The following is a 19,896-nucleotide window of genomic DNA, read 5'->3' as shown; positions in this document are numbered from 1 at the left end:
TGACCCATCTGAGTAGGTCATCAGAGAAGGCTTAAGAGTGTCATGCTCTCCAAGTGGGCAGGAGAAGAAAGTGGGAGCAGCAAATAATCCCAAAATGGGAGAACCTACTTAGTCTATGAGGCCAGACAGCCTAAGATACATAATGGCTTTGTCACCCATTAGTGGTGTGAAGTTAGGAGGGAAAGTTACCTTGCTTGGCCTCCCTTTTTCTTCTGTGAAATGGGAGATTAAGGTTTCTACCTGTTAAGACAAATGGGAGGAAAAGGCACTAATGCATATAGTGTTTGAATAGAACCTCTCCATTTGATAAGATTCATCGATGTTGACTAAGGCTCAACCCTCTTTAACTATTATTATGGCTAAAACTCAGGGAGCATGCAAGAATAAAGGGTAACTATGGTAACCACTACAGCACAGACAATCCTGCAACAAAAACAGTATTAACCAACAGTAATTTATGAATGGATATGCCAAGAGGCGTAGGAGGGTGTAAGGGAGCACACTCACTGGCAGATACAGGTTGGGTTGTGGATATTTCACATACAAGACTAGACATGCTCCTTGTATATTAATACAGATGAGAGAGCACACAAGGAACACAGTCAGGGAAACATCTTAGACATAACCAGATGCCCCACAGGATGAAGTTCCTAGGTTCGAAGGCAAAGGACCAGAGACTCGGAGGACATCAATGTCAACTGGCACAACATAGTTCATAAAGACAATGTTCTGCATCCTACTTTGGTGAGTAGTGTCTGGAGTTTTAAAAGCTTGCAAGTGGTCATCTAAGATGCAGTTTTGGGTCTCTTCCAGTCCGGAGAGAGTGGGGAAAAAAAAAGAAGTCTCAAGGCAGCAATTAGTCCAAAGGCTAGATGACCCTGAGACCAGAAGAGCTAGATGTTGCCCAGCTACTCTACCAGCCACGCTGACTAGGATCACAACAAACGGTTCCAGACAAGAGCAGGAGAAAAACATAGAACAAAAAAATCAAGTTTACAGAAGAGACCAGACTCGTTGGTCTGATAGAGACTGGATGAACACCCAGGACTCTGGCCCTAAGACACCCTTCTGAATTGGAACTAAAGCCATTCCTGGAGACTACCTTTCAGCTAAGCAATAAACAAGCCCATAAAATAAACAATAACACCTGAGAAGAACATGCTCCTTAGAACAATCAATTAAACAAGATCAAAAGGGCAATATTTTCCCAAAAGCAATGATAAGGCAGGAAGGGGTAAAAAATCAGGTTGAAAGGAATCGGGGATCCCAGGGCCAAAATGGGGAGACTCTTGACACATTGTAGGGGTTGAAGCCAAGGCCATGAAACACTTATGTACAAACTACCAAACGGGACTCTAATTTACTCCATAAACTTTCACCTAATGCAGAATTGAGAAAAACAAAAACAAATAAAAAACAAACAAAAAACCAAATTGGGGAGCTATCTCTATGTTAAATCTTAGAATGGAAGGCATTAGGGAAAGGCCATAAAAGGTATAGTAGAAGAAAAATGAATTCAGATATGCAAGGCAAAAGCAATTTTAAAACAATTAAGCGCTCATAAAATAATACCCCAATATAAAGAGTTACAATTTAGTTCCTTATAGTTAAAAAAACAAAAAATAGCACAGCATTGAAATTGTCCTAGCATTGCTGTACAAGTTCTGTAATGCCATACGGAATTCAACTAACTTCAATAAGTAATTACTAAACATCTACTATGGTGGAGGAAAAGGATCCCTGGTGGCACAAAGGTTAAGCACTCGGTGTGAACCTACCAGCTGCTCCGTGGAAGAAAAGGCCTAGCAATTTGCTCCCATTAAAGATTTTGGCCTAGGAAATCCTATGGGCAGTTCTAATCAGTCCTATGGAGTTGTTATGAGTCGAAATCCACTCAAGAGCACAAAACGACAACATGGTGTAGGAAGAGGTCCTTGGTGTCACAATTAAGTGCGTGGCTTCTAACTGAAAGGTTAGTGGTGTGAGCCTACCCAGAGGCTCCTTGGAAGAGAGCCAGGAGATCTGCTTCCGGAAGGTCACATTCCTGAAAACCCTACGGAGCAGTTCTTTTCTGCAACACATAGTGCCACCATGAGTCAGATGTGATTTGACAGCATTTGGCTGGCTTTGGGTTATGGTATAGGAGCTGAGATATAAACATTCATAAGCCACAGTCCATGCCCTCTAAGACCCTGAGGCATATATGCTCTGCACACATATAGCTAAATATATTAAGTGTGAACCTATTTTATGAGAACTCACAGAATAGAGTACTGAATTCATCCTGTGGGAAGAGGAACTGGGAGTGCACTTAAAGGGTTCTTCAGGGTTACAACGCAAATGTCTACAAGGTGAAGCAAATGGAATAAATGGATGAATTGAATTACGTGTAAAACAGTAGGGAGTGGGGACGGTCTAGGAAACCCCACTGTGCATTCCTGCTTAAAAATATTCAAGTTAAAATTTTCAAGGAAATCACATATACATTAACAAAACCACCTGAGACCCGTTTTGCAACCTCTGTAATGCAAACAGGAAGTGCCTTATGAATTGGATTTGGAAACAGTGGTGAACATCATCAGGCAGAGAAGAGGAATGGGTGAAATTCTAGGCTGTTTGCTGAGACCCAGAGGTGAAAGTACAGTGGTAAGGTGGCCTGAAAGACTGAACAATGAAGTGTGAGGAGGGAGAGGAGCCCAGGTTGTAAAGGGCCATGAACACAATGCTAAGAAGCTCAGACTTTTTCCTGAAGGTATCAAGAATCACAGCATTAATTTCTATGTATCCTTAACAGCATAGTTTTAAGTGTTTGAGTTTCTGAGATTTTTTGACAACAGACTTATTATTATAAATGATTCCAACTTAGAGCATTACAATGTCTATCACTAAGACAAAATCTGATGAATTACCATGATGGAAAATACCTACATTTAAAAATCCATTCAACTAAATATTTGATATCTATGAACATCTGGTTATTTAACAGAATGGATAGCTCAAGTCATACGGATGATGTCCAAGTTTATATTGAATTTTTCTCTCTAGAGCTGTAAAAATAAATACGGCTATTAAAACTCACTCAATAATGAATACACTCATATTTTAAAATTATATACAAGCTCTGTGGCCAAGCGCTTTGTGTATCATTTCATTTAAATCCATAACATTCCTATTGTTATGAGTAAACAGTGTTATCCCATTTTTCAGGTGAAGAAACAGAGGCTAAAGGAGACTAAATAACTTAGGAATATAAAGGAATATATAGTCAGTAAGTAAAGGAATCAGAGCTTTACCCAGGCAGTCTGCTTCCAGAGTGGACGCTCCTGATGTTCATATTAAGTCGAGTTGTTCTTTCTTTCTAAGCCCGTTGAATAAGACATTCTCTCTCTGACGAATGCAGTTGTCCCTATGCTTCTCCTTGACCATTCAAGGGCTTGTCTATGCTTGTTGCACTAGGCTATTTCAATAACTCCTTCTTATTACTGATTGTTAGGATTTCTCTTTTATTCCTAAGAGCTCTTTTTAGTCCTGGTACATTTATTACTAGATAGAACCACTGGAGGAATACGTATTTTCTCTTACTCTACCCTTTCCCCACTTTTTTTTGCCTCTACCAGATCTCTCTTAAAACAGTCTCCATTTTCAAAGCATCTGCTTGGCAGAAGGCTTGATTTACTTTGAGTTTGTCCCTTGCTGTTGTCGTCCTTGGCTGCTGCTGAGTCAGCCCCCAACTCAAGGCGACTTTATGCCTAATGGGATTGGATCATTGTGATCCATAGAGTTTTTGCTGGCTGATTTTTTTAGAAGTAGATCATCAGGCTTTTATTCCTAGTCCATCTTAGTCTGAAAGCTTCCCGGATGCCTGTTCAGAATCATAGCAACTTACAAGCCTCCACTGACAGACAGGTGGTGGGTATGTATGAGGTGCGTTGGCCCAGAATCCAACTCGGGTCTCCTGCATAGAAGGGGAGACTTCTACCACTGGGCCACCACTGTCCCCAAGTTTGTTCCTACTTCATCATAGAGAAAAACTCCTGGTATGTCATAAGAGAAATCATAACTTGAAATATATACCTTGCAGAGTATTTTGTGTGACTCTGCAACATGATCTTGAAAAGTGTGATCAGTGTCCCTTAGTGACTTGGTTATTGGGACTTTTTGCATAGTTCCTTCCTGCTTAGAGATGGTTTCTATACCAGCATTTTTGCAATACCAGAAGAGTAACTGTTATCTGGAATGATTTTAATCTGCCGCTCTGGTGGAAAGATTATGCTTTCAAGCTTTGTGCTTGTCTCCAAGCCAAGGATTCCCGATGGTTTGCAATATGACCATGTTGACACAGCCGCTCATAAAGAGGTGAAGATTTCTTAGCAGACGCATGAAATTATCTATGGGTGATCACAGTTTATCACACACAGCTTAGTTTATGCTGCATCATTCTCACACTGTTTCAAAATTGATAACAAATCTCTTCCACCAATTTACCTATCTTCTGTTGTTTGTTTCAATACACAATCTCCCTACAGCTTCTCCAGAGCTTCAGACACAGCACTTACAAATGTCAGCATCTATTAGCTCTGCACATTCACCTTGGTTTTCTGATTTCTCCTGAGTAGTCTCAAAAACAAAAAAAAAACAAAAAAAAACACTTTTTTTTTTTAGCCTCTCAGAGGCGAACCTAGGTGGCTTAACATGTGTGTGTGTTTTCTCAAAATTGGGCATTACAGCGAAGCACAGCCACTACCCATCTGTCAGTAAGGCCTGCATGTTTCTATGATGCTGGCCAGTTTTCAGCAGAGCTTCCAGACTAAGACAGATTAGGAAGAATGGCCTGGCGATATACTTCGAAAAATCAGTCAATGAAAATACTATGGGTCACAATGATTCAATGCACACACATCACAGGGATGGCGAAGGACCTGGCAGTGTTTTCTTTCCGTGTACGTGGGGTCACCATGAGTCAGAGGATGAATGGAGGGTAGCTAACAGCAACAATCTTATCTCTCCTATTCGTTTGCAAATTTCTCTGGATCCCTCAAAGAACCTAGCAGAAAGCCTCCTGCCTTGCTTATGGTCAATGGAGTGAACTACATTTTTGCCATTTGGCATATCGTGGCAGCATTTCTTCAGTGAATCCAAATTTCCGGCACCTTATCTTATTTCCAAGCTTCTTCTGAAAACATTTCCTGTCTGATCTTTATAATCAGATTCAGCTCACATCAAGCAGGGCCTCCTTTCAACCAGTCACACTGGTTCTTTGAGGCCTGAAAAGAAATGTGTGTACAGCACAAGTCTATAGACCGAGGTCTTGTGCCTGATCTGAAACGAACAGGCAGGGCCAGGGCTCTGCTTTCACTGATGTAAAAACGTTGGCTCAAATTAATAAAAACAACTTCTACTGACTTAAAATCATGCAGAAAACTGCAGCCTAGTGACTGGTCCTCAAAGGCCCCTCTGTCCTGGTTACAGGGTCACAAGGCTGATTGTTACACCTGTATTTTTGCTATTAGCACATGAACCAATAGGGCTGGGCTGCGAATGGAAAGGCTTGCATTTCAAATGCACTGAGAGGCACCTTGGAAGAAAGGCCTGGCAATTTGCTTCTGAAAGGTTGCAGCCATGAAAACCCTATGGAGCAGTTTTACTTTGCACACATGGTGTTGCAATGAGTCAGAATTGACTTGATGTCAACTGTTTTTTGTTTTTTTACATGAACCAAACCCTACAGCTTCTCTTGTTTTCTCTTCTAATGTCCCTCTAAAGTGCTGGTATAAAACTCAATCAAAATAAAGCATGGGAGAAGGCTTTGGAATTTGTGAAATACTTAATACAATATAAATAGAGGATAGCATGTTTATTGGGCTTTATGGGAAAAAAAAATTTCTGGAAAAAGGAAATAAAACATTATCTTGTCTGGAACTTTCTAGGCCATTGTTCAGTGAATTTTATTGCTTCTATTCTAATACATCCATAGTCTCCCTCTTTTTGCAAAAATGGTGATGTCTCATTCCTTCTTATCCTTTACAACTAACTATTCCTAGGGTCTCTGGTATTATGCTGAAGTATAATACAGGGTGTTGTTCAAGAGAGTTATGCTATTCAGTTATGATAGAGGCAGTTTACGATAGCGGTTTCCTGTCCTTTTTCATATACTTCCATACTCCAATTTCACTTATCTGTGCAAGAAGCCTTATTCTCTCACACTGGAATTATTCTGGTTATAAGCAACTACTGTGAATTCACAAGAAATACATAATTACTTCTCAGTAACAGACTCTCACTGGCTATCTTGAGTAGTCCTTTAGTAACGATACTTGACAGTAATGATCAGGCAGCTGAAAGAAATCAGTTTAATATTAAAAAATCTACGAGTACTTATATAGAGTATAGTAGTAATAGTAGAGAATGCTAGTTAGAATTCAGTAAAATAAAATAAATAAAACATTTCAGGGGAAATACACACCATCATCTCCAAATACATAAAATAACCTTTTACATATTAGAGATCTTTGTATGTATTTTATTAAATAATTTAAAAAAATCAATTAGTATATTTGCAGTCAGTGGCTTGATAGCACTAATGTGCAAAAGACATCCTTAAGTGGTAAGAGATTTTCTTTGAAAGTTTCATGTTTACAGTATTATTTTGTTGGGCACATATTTTCCTATAAATAGTAAAAAGATTATTTCAGGCCAGCCTACAAGGACTTGTCAGACAATTCATATACATATGTTTTTAAGAATATTCCCCCACATAGGTGGTGAAGCTTGACCTAATTAGGTTAATTATCAATTCTGTCCAGTTTTATATGTTTTATGGCCATGTACACAATTAATTATGTATTTATCTATTTATTTTTCCCCAAAGAGAAAAAAACAATGGACCATAGTTGCCTCTTGTCTCCAGGGGACTTCAGATGTGCACCTACATCAATACTTTCTAGTGGCATCAGAATAGGTCTCATTTGACAAAAAAAAAAAAAAAAAAATTATCTGTATTATTGATAAAGGCATTTACTGTCCCAGAGTAAGAAGAAGTTGCAAAGAAACATCCAATGAGGAACAACTTAGTTTTCTCCCAACAAAGCTTTTGGCTGCCAGTAAGACAGATGCTCTCAGTGCTCCTTACCTGCAGTGCACAACCATTGGACCCGCATCGGGAGGGTTACAGGTTTTGACTCTCCGTAAGAAAGCTAGGAAAGGTGTTGGGTGTTCTGGAACGCCGTGATCAGGCCAGGCGGTGAACTGGAATTGTCTCACTTCTCTCTTCTCGCTTGAACCATTCTGGGAAGTAAGAACATAGGCTGAAATTCTCGTTTCCTAGACTCAGATTCCAATGAAGAATAATATGTGGACCAGAAGAACTAGACGGTGCCCAGCTACCACTGCTGACTGTTCTGATTAGGGCCACAATAGATGGACCTTGACAGAACGGGAGGAAAACGTGGAACAGAACTCACTATGCTTAAAAAGCTCCGACTTACTGGCCAGTTGAGACTAGAGGACTCCCTGAGACTACTGCCCTGAGATACCCTTTAAACCTTAAACTGAAACTATCCCTGAAGTCACCTTTTAGCAAAATAACAAAATGGCACACAAAATAAAGGCAATTACCCCTTAGTACAGTGCTCCTTTAAAAAAAACATCTATATGAGGCCAAAAGGTTAACTATTCTAAAGCAAAGAAGTGAATAGGGAAACTAGAGTACTGGAAATGAAACAACCACATACAATTAAATAGAATGCTGACATCTAATCAATGTCACCTAACACTTTGTATAGAAATTCTCAAATGGGAGCCTATAATTTGCTGTGTAAACGTTCACTGAGAATACAATAAAATATTTTTAAAAAACCACAAAAGAGTAACATGTGGAAGGGGTAACACTGAAATATGCTATCTTAATCCCACCCCCCCTTGAGAACATACACTCTTTGAGATAAAAACCTAGAGATATTCAGAAACAACAAATATTTGTGCCAGAAGATAAAATTCTCATGGGAGAAGCATTCCATTTTTCAGGCTTAACTAACAGGAGTGCTGCTGTTATATCTTACAGGAAGAGCTAGTTCTTCTTCATCTATTCTTCATTTGCCGAAACCTTCATTTGAGAGCACGAGTTTCCTCTTTACTGATAAATTGCCAGACCAGGAGAAAAACTGCTGAGTGATAATGGAAAAATTATTTCATTCTTCACTGTTGCCAGTGGGATCAAGATTTAAACGAAAGCCGTAAGAGATCTGATTTCTCAAAAGCAGCTCTCTTTAAATAATGGAGAGGAGAGAAGGAGAGCAAACAACGACAAAAAAAGCAAACCTTGTAAAGTGCAAATGTTCGAACACAGTATGTGGCCAGCTCCACCGTATCAAGCAGTGTCACTTGGACCAGCCCGTGGGTTTCTGTGCCTCGGCTGGGCCAATACTGGTCACACTTCACCTAGAAGAAACAAGTGACAGAGTCAGGGCAGAGGCTTATCCACTTCTCCATCAGCTTTACTTTGAGTTGCTGTTGAAGGAAAACAGCCTTTCTGCGTTTCATTTTATGTTGATCTTTTTCTGGCTTGCATCTTGTTATCCCAATGTATGCAAATTACCGCTCTGATGCCAATATAAACAACATTTTTCAAACCGGTAGGACTACGACACAGGAAAGGATTCAATTTTCCTGGAGAAAAATAAGTTGCAGATTGTGGCTGAGTAAAATCAGGAGAGAGGTATTTGAAACTTCAGTGTACTTGAAAAGAAAACACAAATTTGTTCTGGGATAGACATTACGCATCGCGCTGGGAAGGTTACACTGAGGCGTTTAAGCTACACAGGCAAACTGTTAGTGTTCATCCATCAAGATTTAAAAGACGCAAGTTATTTCATCTTGAGCTATCATGATTTCCAAACACGCTTGTTTGAAGAAAAGTAGAAATAATTGGTAAATCGATCAAAGCATAATGAACACCACAAGCATGTGTCCTTCTTTTAAATACTAGATAAATAGTATTTGTATCCCAAACAAATTAAATCTGTAATGGCTAGGGGAAAAAGAGATTTCTGTTCTTTAAAAGCAGTTGCAGAACGTCAGACATTAGCAGTGCAAAGTTTAAATAATTTAAAATTCAATCCTTTGAGAGGAATATTCGACAATTTCTACACGGAGCTGAGCAAAAGCCCACAAAAGGTATTCAACCCAATTAGTTTAACGTGCAACAAAGAATAACTTCAAGTCTCCAGTAAGCCTCAAACTTACTGAGTCTGTCCATCTGGCATTAAGAAACCTAATGGGAAATGACAAACACAGCAGTATATTTTTGAATAAGGCCATAGACCAGAATACATTTACCCTTCCTATGTCATATTATAAAAGAAAAATGGGAGTAATTCTTAACTGAAACCCACTGAAACGCCTTTCTCTAGGTCAAGAAATCTCGCACTATTTTATATTAGGCAACATGCCTTTACTTGAAAAAGAAAGGCTCCCAAGTCACCATCTTTGGATTTAAAAGATTTAAAAGAAAAGCAATCAGGCATTATTATACCAGACACTAGAATTTTTTTTGGTCCAGTGGAGAGAATTACTAGATAATTATTTGTTTTTATGTGGAATATAAATATCAGTAGCAGTCTGTGAATAATACTGTCATTTTCTGTTGCACAGTTACAGCTCTGCTCTTTAGAGAGCTCCAGGCTCCCTCTAACCAGATACGGGGCCCTGTGAAAAGGGGGAGTTTAATCCTCTAAACAATTTCCTAGACAAGAAAAAGGAAAAAAACAAAAACAAACCAAAAAAAAAAAAAAGCATAAAAAAAGCACTTTAAACTATAGTTTGTCCAATAAACCAAAAACTGGATTCACAAGGTTTAACTCCCTTGCCTTTGTATCAGCTGTGAAAACACTACCCTCACCTATTTAATCAAAAGCAAACAAAAGTGGCTCACAGTAAAATAAAAATTCTATTACTTTGCAGGATTAAAAAAAAAATACAGAGTAGTTTGCATGTTTCCTAGATGCAGAAAGTATTCTTCTGTGTTTTACATTTCTATCATATGCTGTAATTCAAAGAAAAACAACAAAAGGGAAAGACAATGCTTTAAGGAAATACTGGTACAGTCTGACCAGGACTGAGCACCTCTTTATGTCCTCTGACTGTCCCCTAAAACCCAGGTCATATTTGACATACTTGGTGAAGATTAACACCTGGATAGAGCCAATATTACTTAAGTGGCAATGATGGAGATGGAAGAAATTACAGAATTTGGCCAAAGGCTCTGTTTTCAACCATAAAATAGATGTCAAGTTGATGTCTCGCTGCAAAGGACCACAGTTACTTTGGAAGTCTCATATTGCAGCATCCAAGAGGGTGCCAGCAATCTGTTTAGTTAAGGAGTCAAGAGAGAAGCTCAAACTCATTATTTAATAGTTCCAGCTGGATGACCACCCTTTCAAATCAAAACCAACAGATCAAATCTGATGAGGACAAATACGACTATGATGGGCACAAATACAGCAAGCTAATACAATAAAATGATCTATAAGGTCACGTTTAATGCAATGAACCAAACCCATGGCAATTATATTTCAGAGCTAGGAACTGGCTAAATTCAGGCTTGTGGTGAGGCAAGACTAAGGAGACAACGGAAAGAACTGGAAGCCAGCCCTTATGTGACCACTGGGAAAATCACTCCATTATTTGACTGTCCATCTACAAATCTGCCTCATCTGTAAAACGTATGAAAAACCAGGAGTATACTAATTTATCTCATACTTTTAGAAATAAATTTGGCAACTGTAGCTATTATTGCTTTAGTTTTAATCTGATCTCTTTAGAGAAAAAAAAATACTCAACACATTACTCTGAGGAGTAAATGTTGTGAAAATTTCTAGCTAAAGGAAAAAAAATTACATTTATACTCAATTAAAGTAACCCACTATAATCTTTCTCTTTACCAAAAAAACTGCTTTAAAAGGTTTCAACCAACTGCAAAAATCAGAAGCAATATTAAAAAGACAATATATTTAGACATTGCCGCTTTCTCTCAGGAAATATTCTCAGAGCGAGTTTACAAGAAAGAAATACCCTAACGCATGTGATCTAGACAGGCATGATTCCAGAAGCAGGAAGAGCAGCTTTCCCTGAGCTCATCTGAACAGAAGTACCTTCTCCCCCTTGCTGTGACCTGAGCGTTTCCTTTCTCAAGCTCATTCTCTGAGGAGCCTACACAGGATTCATCTGATTTCTGAGGCTAAATTTAGGGCCTTAGCTCTGTTGATGAATATTCCTTAAGTCTTTCGTTTTCAGCCACACGCTAAACAAATAATTTCCCATTTTAACATTAGAGAGAACGTCTTAAGTGTAGTGAGGGAAAAAAAAAGACAATAATAGAAATTTATTATGTTTTTTCTAATTGGCTAATGTAAATGAACTAGTTCCATTTTCCTCTCGAAATATTTTACTTTGACAACAGCCCGCTTCCCACCTTTTATATCCTGAGAGAAAACCTCAGAAGGTGTTTCTAGAGAGAGTTACTGTTTGTTAGGCTTCATGTATATATATATAAAGCTAAGTGTGAGAGCTGAGAAATACAGGCAGCTTCCCTCTGAGTAAGTAAGAACTAGAAGGCAGGAAGGACTGAACACAACTACTGCTTTTTGACTTTTTGATTCTGAAGTGAATGCAGGTGGCCTTCATGACTGATGCATAGAAGTTAGGCCGAATCTTACTGGATGACCAAAGGCTAGCTGCCTTGCCTATAGAATGGGAACACTATCTCCAGTGTCACAGGGCTGTTGTAAGGACTAGACATTGATGTACCTAAAACACAAAACCCGAGGCCTGGCACAAAGAGGCAATCAACCAGTACTGCTGTTGTTAGCTGCCATTCAGTCAGCTCTGACTCATGGCGACCTTACGTACAACAGGACAAAACCTTGCCTGGTCTTGTGTCATCTTCATGATCATTGGTATGTTTGAGTCCATTGTTGTGGCCAAGGGTGGATTATTCCATGTTTTTGTGGTAAAAAACGTGAAATTTTTCACTACAGATTAAGAAGTAAGCACAAGTAAGTCCATGCTTACCTTGTTCACTGGGTCACGCATCCCTGTCAGGGATTGTAAATTTGAAAAGAGGTTTTGATTCTGTAGGAAGATGTTGTGGGCTTGGGAGAGACAAAAAATGTCAGCCATACCTAGAAGCAGACTCTTTGATGTAGTGAAAAAAGGTGAAATTGTTCACTATAGATGATCTGGTAATCAAGGTGAGCACTGTGCTTACTTTGCCTATTGGATAATTCATCCCGGTTGTGCATATTGTGTCCATTCATCTCACTGAAGATTTCCCTCATTTCCACTGGCCAGCCAAGTATTGTTGCTGTTCCTGGGTACCACTGAGTCAATATTCTACTTATAGTGACTCCATGTGACAGAGTAATACTGCCCCATAGGCTGTAATCTCTACGGGAGCAGATCACCAGGTCCTTCTTCTGCATTCAAAGCCACGTTAAGAAAAAACAAAAAAAAACAACCAAATCTGTTGGGGTCGACTTGGTCTCATAAGAGACCCTGTAGGACAGAGCTAGAACTGCCCCACAGGATTTCCAGGGAGCAGCTGGTGGATTTGAACTGCCGACCTTTTGGTTAGCAGCCATAGTTCTTAACCACTGTGCCACCAGGGCTCCGTGGAGCCACATTAACCCAAACTAAAAAACCAAATCCAGTGCTGTCGAGTCGATTCCGACTCACAGCGACCCTATAGGACAGAGTAGAACTGCCCCGCAGGGTTTCCAAGGAGTGCCTGGTGGATTCGAACTGCCGCCCCTTTGGTTAGCAGCCGTAGCACTTAACCGCTAGGCCACCAGGGTTTCCTGGAGCCACATTAAAGAAAAAAAAAAAAATTTTTTTTTCTTTTTTTTAGCTATTACTAATTATTAGATTATGTTCTGGATTTCCTGTTGTTGTTATAAACTACCTAAATCATCCTAAATGTGAAAAGAAAGCAACATGTTATCAATTTTAAGAGATATTTATTTAGGACTTCTAGGTACAATGAAATAGGTCCCTGGGTGGCACTAATGGTTCGCCCTTGACTACTACCTAAAGGTTGGTGGTTCAAAACCAACTAGTGGTGCCTTGGAAGAAAGGCCTGGTGATCTGCTTCCTTAAAGATTAAAGCCAAGAAAACCCTATGGAGCAGTTGTACTCTGTAACGCGTGGGGTTGCCATGAGTGGGAGTCAACTTAACCGCAGTGGGTAGGTAGCCATTATGGGGACACTAAGATGAAATGAGACACATTCTTTGCCTAGATTCATCTGCTTTACTGATTAAATATGGAGATATGCTGACAACTCCTGTTTCTTCCAACAGGTAGCTGTGAGATTCCAAACAACTCCCTTCATCTACCTGGTCCCCAGTCTCTTCTGAGATGAAAATGTGTCAGAGAGACCTTGAGGGTGGAAAAAGACAATGAAACCAGCTTTCCAGGCTGTGGTTTAGAAACCTTGCCCAGGATCTCTACTTAAAACCTAAATTGAATAAGACAGTTCAGCTCTTTGGCTGAGTTTTGGGGAGGTATTTCTTTTAATAGTTATGAAGTGATCGCTTTTATGTGGTAAGCTTTCATTTTTCTACAATTATGGAGAGAACAGGTTGATCAAGGCTAAATTTAAGTGCTGGAATTAATTTGTAAAGTATTTTACCTCTTTCGTGGCAAACAACCAAAAGCAAGTCAATGGGATGATAAAACACGCTTCAATGCACGCAGAAGAGAAACCGGTCATTGGAAATCTCTCCTAGGAGTCTATCCAGTAAGTGCACTGATTGCATTTTGGGGAAATGCTTCTAAGTTCCATTTTTCCCCACTTGACTTATCTTGGAAGTGCCTGGCACATCATAGGCTCTCAATAAGTGGTAGCCAACTTTATGATCAACCGTAATGTGGTCTAGGTTGGCTTATTCTTAAATGGCCTAAAATCAAAACCTCTTCATTTCAGTTTAACCAATATTTATTGAGCACGGCAGCAAGGCAAAACACCAGAATTCCAGCTGTAGCTCACTAAGTGACACAGCCAAGGGGCTCCAGCATCACTGATATAAAATGCATTTGCCACATGGTAGATATATTTAGATAAGATACAAAGATATATTTATATTGTATGTTTTACCAGTTGCCATCCAGTTGGTTCCAATTCATGGTGACACCCTCCCCCTGTGTGTCAGACTAGAACTGTGCTCTGTAGGGTTTTCAATCACTAATTTTTCAGAAGTAGATCGCCAGGCCTTTCTTCCCAGGTGCCTCTGGGTGGTCTCGAACCTCCAACCTTTTGGTTAGCAGCCTAGTGCGTTAACTAACTGTTTACACCACTCTGAAGCCTCCTATTATATATAGTAGATAATGTATGATATATTGGAATATACTTTCATGGGCACAACGATTATATGCCGAACTGTATTTCTACAAGTTACAGTACCTTTTCTGGCAATTTAAAAAGCCCAGTTTAATACTTGATTCTCCACAAAAAAGACAGAAAGCATCCCAATAATTCTATCCTTTTAGCAAAAGTGTCATTCTCTGCATTCAACTAATGTTTGGCCATATCTATTCTTTCCAAATGGGAAAACAGTCCAGTTTGTATATTTCATTTATCTTTGCTGACCACTATCTACTGGAGAAATCAAATGACAAAGGAATATCTGAAATGAGGATGATATGAAAGCATTTAAACACCAGTGCAGTGACAGCTTTTCACAGATAAAACCATAAAATTGAAAAACATTATTCTATGAAAAAAAGAGATTATATATACCATACCACTGCTCACAAGCTCACTGAACCATTCTACCATTTTCCAAACCATTTATTAACTAAAAATACTTATTGGTATACCCTTCTGATTCATTTGTCTGCCAGAAGTTGACATAGGCAGTCATGTCCAACTTTTCCAGTAACTTCCCCATTAAATTGATAGTCATTATGTCTCAGGTTTCTGGCACTTTGTTGTAACCAGAGAATACCTGGGTGAGCAGCTTCTTTGCCAGCACCAGGTAGCATTAGGATATTAGCTCTTCCTACATGGCTCAGACCCTTAAAGACAGCACCTCAGCCCCAATCACTCCTGAGCAGAGGTACGGTCCCCACCTAACCTTACTTCAACTGCTATTTTCTGCCTTGGTCCAGCAACACTTTAGTGTCACTGCCACTGAGTAATACCATTAGGTGACCCAAGGTTTCAATGGGAAGATAATTTCTGTATACCAGCCGGTAACGATGCATTTCCATGCTGCAACAACCAGTACAACTCTACTGGGGGCAGTGGTGGTTCAGTGGTGGAGTTGTTGCCTTCCTTGCAGGAGACTCTGGTGTGATCCCTGGCCAGTGGATCTCATGTGCGGCCACCACCCCTCTGGTTAGTGGAAGATTGCATGCTGCTAGAATGCTGAACAGGTTTCACCTTCCAGACTAAGACAGACTAGGAAGAAAGGCCTGGCAATCTACTTCTGAAAATCATCCAATGAAATCCCCACGAATCATAAGGGTTTTATCTGCAATTGATGCTGGGGATGGTGCAGGACGAGGCAGCATTTTGTTCCGTCGTGCATGGGGTCACCATGAGTTGGGGGAAAGCTTGACAGCAGTTAACAACAACAACAACACAATTATGCTGGTGCATCCCAGCTGAACATCAGCCTTGCTAAGAGAGCATGGAGCAAAACCATGGAGTGGACTCCTAACACATGACAGCGTAGGGTTTAATCCACAGTTCTCAGAACCTCAGAAATGATCTCCTGCAGACTGGGAGTGCTATACCCATGCATGTGGAGAACGAGAAGGGTTTTGGACAAAGTCACCAGGAGCAGCCCTGCATCTCCCCCGAAGTCCAGCTCTTTCTTACACCCTTGTTCTCTAATTAGCTTTAACAGGAGTGCTTTGATCCAGAATTTGTAGGTGAAGTAGCTGCAAACTCAGCTGCTAACCAAAAGGTCGGCAGTTCAAATCCACCAGCCGCTCCCCGGAAACCCTACGGGGCAGTTCTACTCTGTCCTATAGGGTCACTATGAGTCAAAATCCACTTGATGGCAAAGGGTCTTTTGGTATTCTAAATAGAGGGGGTCAGGTGGGGAAAGAAGATAGAAAATATGGGAAGGAAAGAAGCTACCAAATGGCAAGAAGTTGGCGGGATTCTTTCTCTTTTATCTGACACTGTGTCTGCTGACAAGAGAAAACCAGGAGTATGGAACTTGTTAGATAAGGACCCAAACATCCTTTAGGCGGCCAACATGAGCATCATTCTTTTTGTTGCCAGTGTCCTATTTACATGAAGTACCTACCACTTCTCCCCAAACAATCCCATACATCATGCAGACTCGAAAGGCAATGTTTGTGCTGCCGTTCCTTAAAGTTGCTTAAGGAAAAAGCCGTTTCTGTTGCCCTAGACAGGCAGCGCTTGGGGCCGGAGTTTGAGAGATTAAATGTTCAAGGGCTTCAGCGCTTCCAGTTCTATGTGGAAAAGGACACAGACCTGGCATTTGGAAAGCATTTGCTCTCCATTAAACTCACCGAACCTAAACAAACCAGAGGGGCCAAGAATGACTCTGCCACTGGCCAAGGCTGGGCCTTCCAAAACCGGTAACAATGAAAACAACAACAGTACCATTAATAATCTTCAACGGGATTTTGTCAGCTTTTAACCCAAAAGGACCTCAGAATCCGAACAAATCTCCAGACTTGTCTTACAGCAGAGTAAGAATAGGTTTGGCCAGAACCTCTCTTTGTTCTGCCTCTTGCCCGGAACTGCCCTCTTAGCCACAGAAACAAGTGCGAGTACGGAGGGAAGTTTCCTATGGTGACATTCCAGAACTGGGCAGGACACAGGTGGAGGAGGGGGTGGTCATTAGTCAGCCGTGATCCACCGACAACGTATCAGGACCTTGTATTCTTTTCACACTCCAGTTTTATTGTGAAGACATAAAATTATATATGATACATGTAATTCATGTTCTTATGCTTTCCAATCCCTCACTCTTTGCTTTTTTTTAATTGTTGTTTTATATCTATCTATCTATCTACCTATCTACCTATCTACCTATCTATCTATCTATCTATCTATCTAGGGTTGCTATGAGCTGGCACTGACTCAACAGCAACGGGTTTTATATATACGTATATCTAAAACACACAACATTTGCCACTTCAACATTTTTCAGGCGCCTGGTGGATTCCAACTACTGACCCTTTTGGTTAGCAGCTGTAGCTATTAACCACTACGCTACCAGGGTTTCCATGTATAACTTAGTGATATCAATCACATTAATTATGTTGTACAACCATCACCCTTAATTGATGCCAAATTTCCTATCAACATAAACAGAAACTTCCTGCTTCCTAAACAATAAGCTCCTGCATTCTAAGTCCCTAAACTGTTCCCACAGTACAATTACGACCAGCCCTAGTCCCTTTGGCCTTGATGGCATCTAACTTCCATTCATTAGCACAAACAACACAAGTTAGTGGAAATGGCATTTTCCAGCCTAAGACCCACTGCCGTTTAGATGATTCTGACTCATAGTGACCCTACAGGACAGAGTAGAATTGCCCCATAGGGTTTCCAAGGCTATCAGTATTTAGGGAAGCAGACTGCTACATCTTTCTCCCAAAGAATGGTTGGGAGGTTTGAACCACCAACCTTTTGACTGGCAGCCAAACACTTTAAGCACTGTGCCACCAGGGCTCCTTCTGGCCTAAGATATACCTAAAATTATGAAGCACCAAACATTTGACCTGCTCTAGCAATGGATAGCAATGGATACCATCAACTGGCTTACACGATTCTCTATTTCAGAACAAAAAATGGGATGCACGTCGTTTGGAAAGCAAGTCCAGAATTTCTTAAAGTGTAGCTCTGCACCTTTTACTACTACTGTGGCCCACATTGGAAGATATTTCAAATTGTGTCCTATTTTTCTGGGTGCCAAAATCTCACCCCCCCTCCCTGACATTTATACATTTATAGCAGTAAGTACGGCCACAATAAAAACAAACAGAAAACCAAATCAGTTGCCCTCAAGTTGATTCCAACGCACAGACAGCCCATGTGTGTCAGAGTAGAACTGAGCTTCACAGGGTTTTCAGTGGCTGGTTTTTTGGAAGTAGATATCCAGGCCTTTCTTTGGAGGCAACTCTGGGTGGACTTGAACCTCCAACCTTTTGGTTAGCAACCCAGTGGTTAAACATCTGCACCACCCAGGATCTCCACAGTCACAATGATAGCTCTTTAAATGAATTAACCCTCTTAAAACCTGGTGGCATAGTGGTTAATGCTATGGCTGCTACCCAAAGGGTCAGGAGTTTGAATCTGCCGGGCGCTCCTTGGAAACTCTATGGGGCAGTTCTACTCTGTCCTATAGGGTCACTATGAGTCAGAATCGACTCGATGGCACTGGGTTCCCCGCGCCCCCCCCCAATATAAAGCTGTGATTGAAGACAGGCTGGCAAGGACAAGTGAATGCCAGATATCTCCTAAACTCATTTAAGCCATTTCAGTTTCTATCACTTATCAGGGCTGCTCATACTTTGCCACGTATGAGGTTTACACATACCCCTGCCTGTCTATCCCAAGGCGGGAGATAAAGTAGAAGACAAAAAGCCAAAAGCAGAGAGATGAAAGGAAAAAACAGAGCGGATGATCACCCACTAAATAATAGTGCTTCCTGGTCCAGGAAACACCTTGGCGAATCCCACCTCGGAGACCAGTTGCAACGGCACTCCAATTCTTCAAGTGAGGCTGGCATCCCTGTGCCCCCGTCGCCCACAAATGACACTCTTGAGGTGGAAATCCCAGCTGTGGACCTTTTACTTTCCTACCAGGGCTTCATTTTTTCCAAACTTTTTCCTCCCTCCTGTGGTTGCCCAGACCAATTCATGTGCTTATTGGCATGTTATGAAACATGGAAACAATTAGAGACCACATTTTAGGGTACAAGAATGACTCGCTACAGAATCAATGAACTATGCAGAACTTGAGAAGGTTTGGCAATAAAAATGGAAACTGTGGAATAAAACCCACCAACAGTATCTCATATCCAGCACATTCAACAAGGGCCTTATATCAATCTGTGTGTTTTCAGGCAGCCATCATACTTTGCCTTTCAAATCTCCAGTTTTTAGCCTTATTTCTGTTTATTTCTTTATATACCCTCATAAAAATCATATGAAACACTCAGCTTACACTTTTCTCTTCATGGCTGATGACTGAATGTATAACCCATGCAAACTGTCTTCTTAGGGTTGGGATTCTTTTAGGGCCACTTTTGGGGAGAGGTGATGACATTTGAAAATCAAAGAATATGTTTTCAAATGACCCAATTTAAGTCTTAAGTTATAAATCACTCTTTTAAGGACTTCTTTAGACATTTAAATGCCAAGGATGGTCAGTCCTCTAAAAAGAGGCCACTGAAACTTCCTACACAAGCTTAGGAACCCAGCAGCCTTTTGCCTGAGTGTGTCACCTGACCTCTAACTCACCAAAGGTGACAACCAGCCAAGTGCTACAGCACTGGCTATGACTCATGGTGACCTCAACTCATGGTGACCCTACATGTGTCAGAGTAGAACTGTGCTCCATAAGGTTTTCAATGGCTTATTTTTCAGCAGTAGATTGCCAGCCCTTCCTTCCGAGATGTTTCTGGGTAGGTGCAAACCTCCAACCTTTTGGTAAGCACCACCCAGGGACTCCAAAGGTTAGAAGCCCTTGTTGAGAAACCACCAGCTTAAAAGCTTGAAAACAGAGGAGATCAGTTCTGGGGGAGAACTTCCTAGTATCATAAAATAAATAAGAATGGAGAAAAGAAGGGGGTGAAAAACTGAACCAAAAAAGAAATCCAGCGCCAAGAATATATTATCTTTTAGTGACAGT

General features: G+C 40.5%; 1 protein-coding gene across 18 annotated transcripts in view; it reads right to left on the bottom strand.

The window, feature by feature from the left end:
• Positions 1 to 19,896, bottom strand: part of PTPRD (protein tyrosine phosphatase receptor type D) — a 354,453-nt gene that overhangs the window by 44,380 nt on the left and 290,177 nt on the right. For all 18 annotated transcript variants that reach the window (XM_064290506.1, XM_064290507.1, XM_023545268.2 and 15 more), the window contains 2 exons: positions 8,317 to 8,436; positions 7,130 to 7,284 (listed from right to left, as the gene is read on the bottom strand). In XM_064290506.1, the coding sequence (XP_064146576.1) occupies positions 7,130 to 7,284; positions 8,317 to 8,436 (275 nt within the window). The remainder of the gene's footprint in view (positions 1 to 7,129; positions 7,285 to 8,316; positions 8,437 to 19,896) is intronic.

This window comes from Loxodonta africana, chromosome 9, assembly GCF_030014295.1.
Source record: "Loxodonta africana isolate mLoxAfr1 chromosome 9, mLoxAfr1.hap2, whole genome shotgun sequence".
Lineage (NCBI taxonomy): Eukaryota > Metazoa > Chordata > Mammalia > Proboscidea > Elephantidae > Loxodonta > Loxodonta africana.
This window is presented reverse-complemented; position numbering and strand designations above follow the sequence as displayed.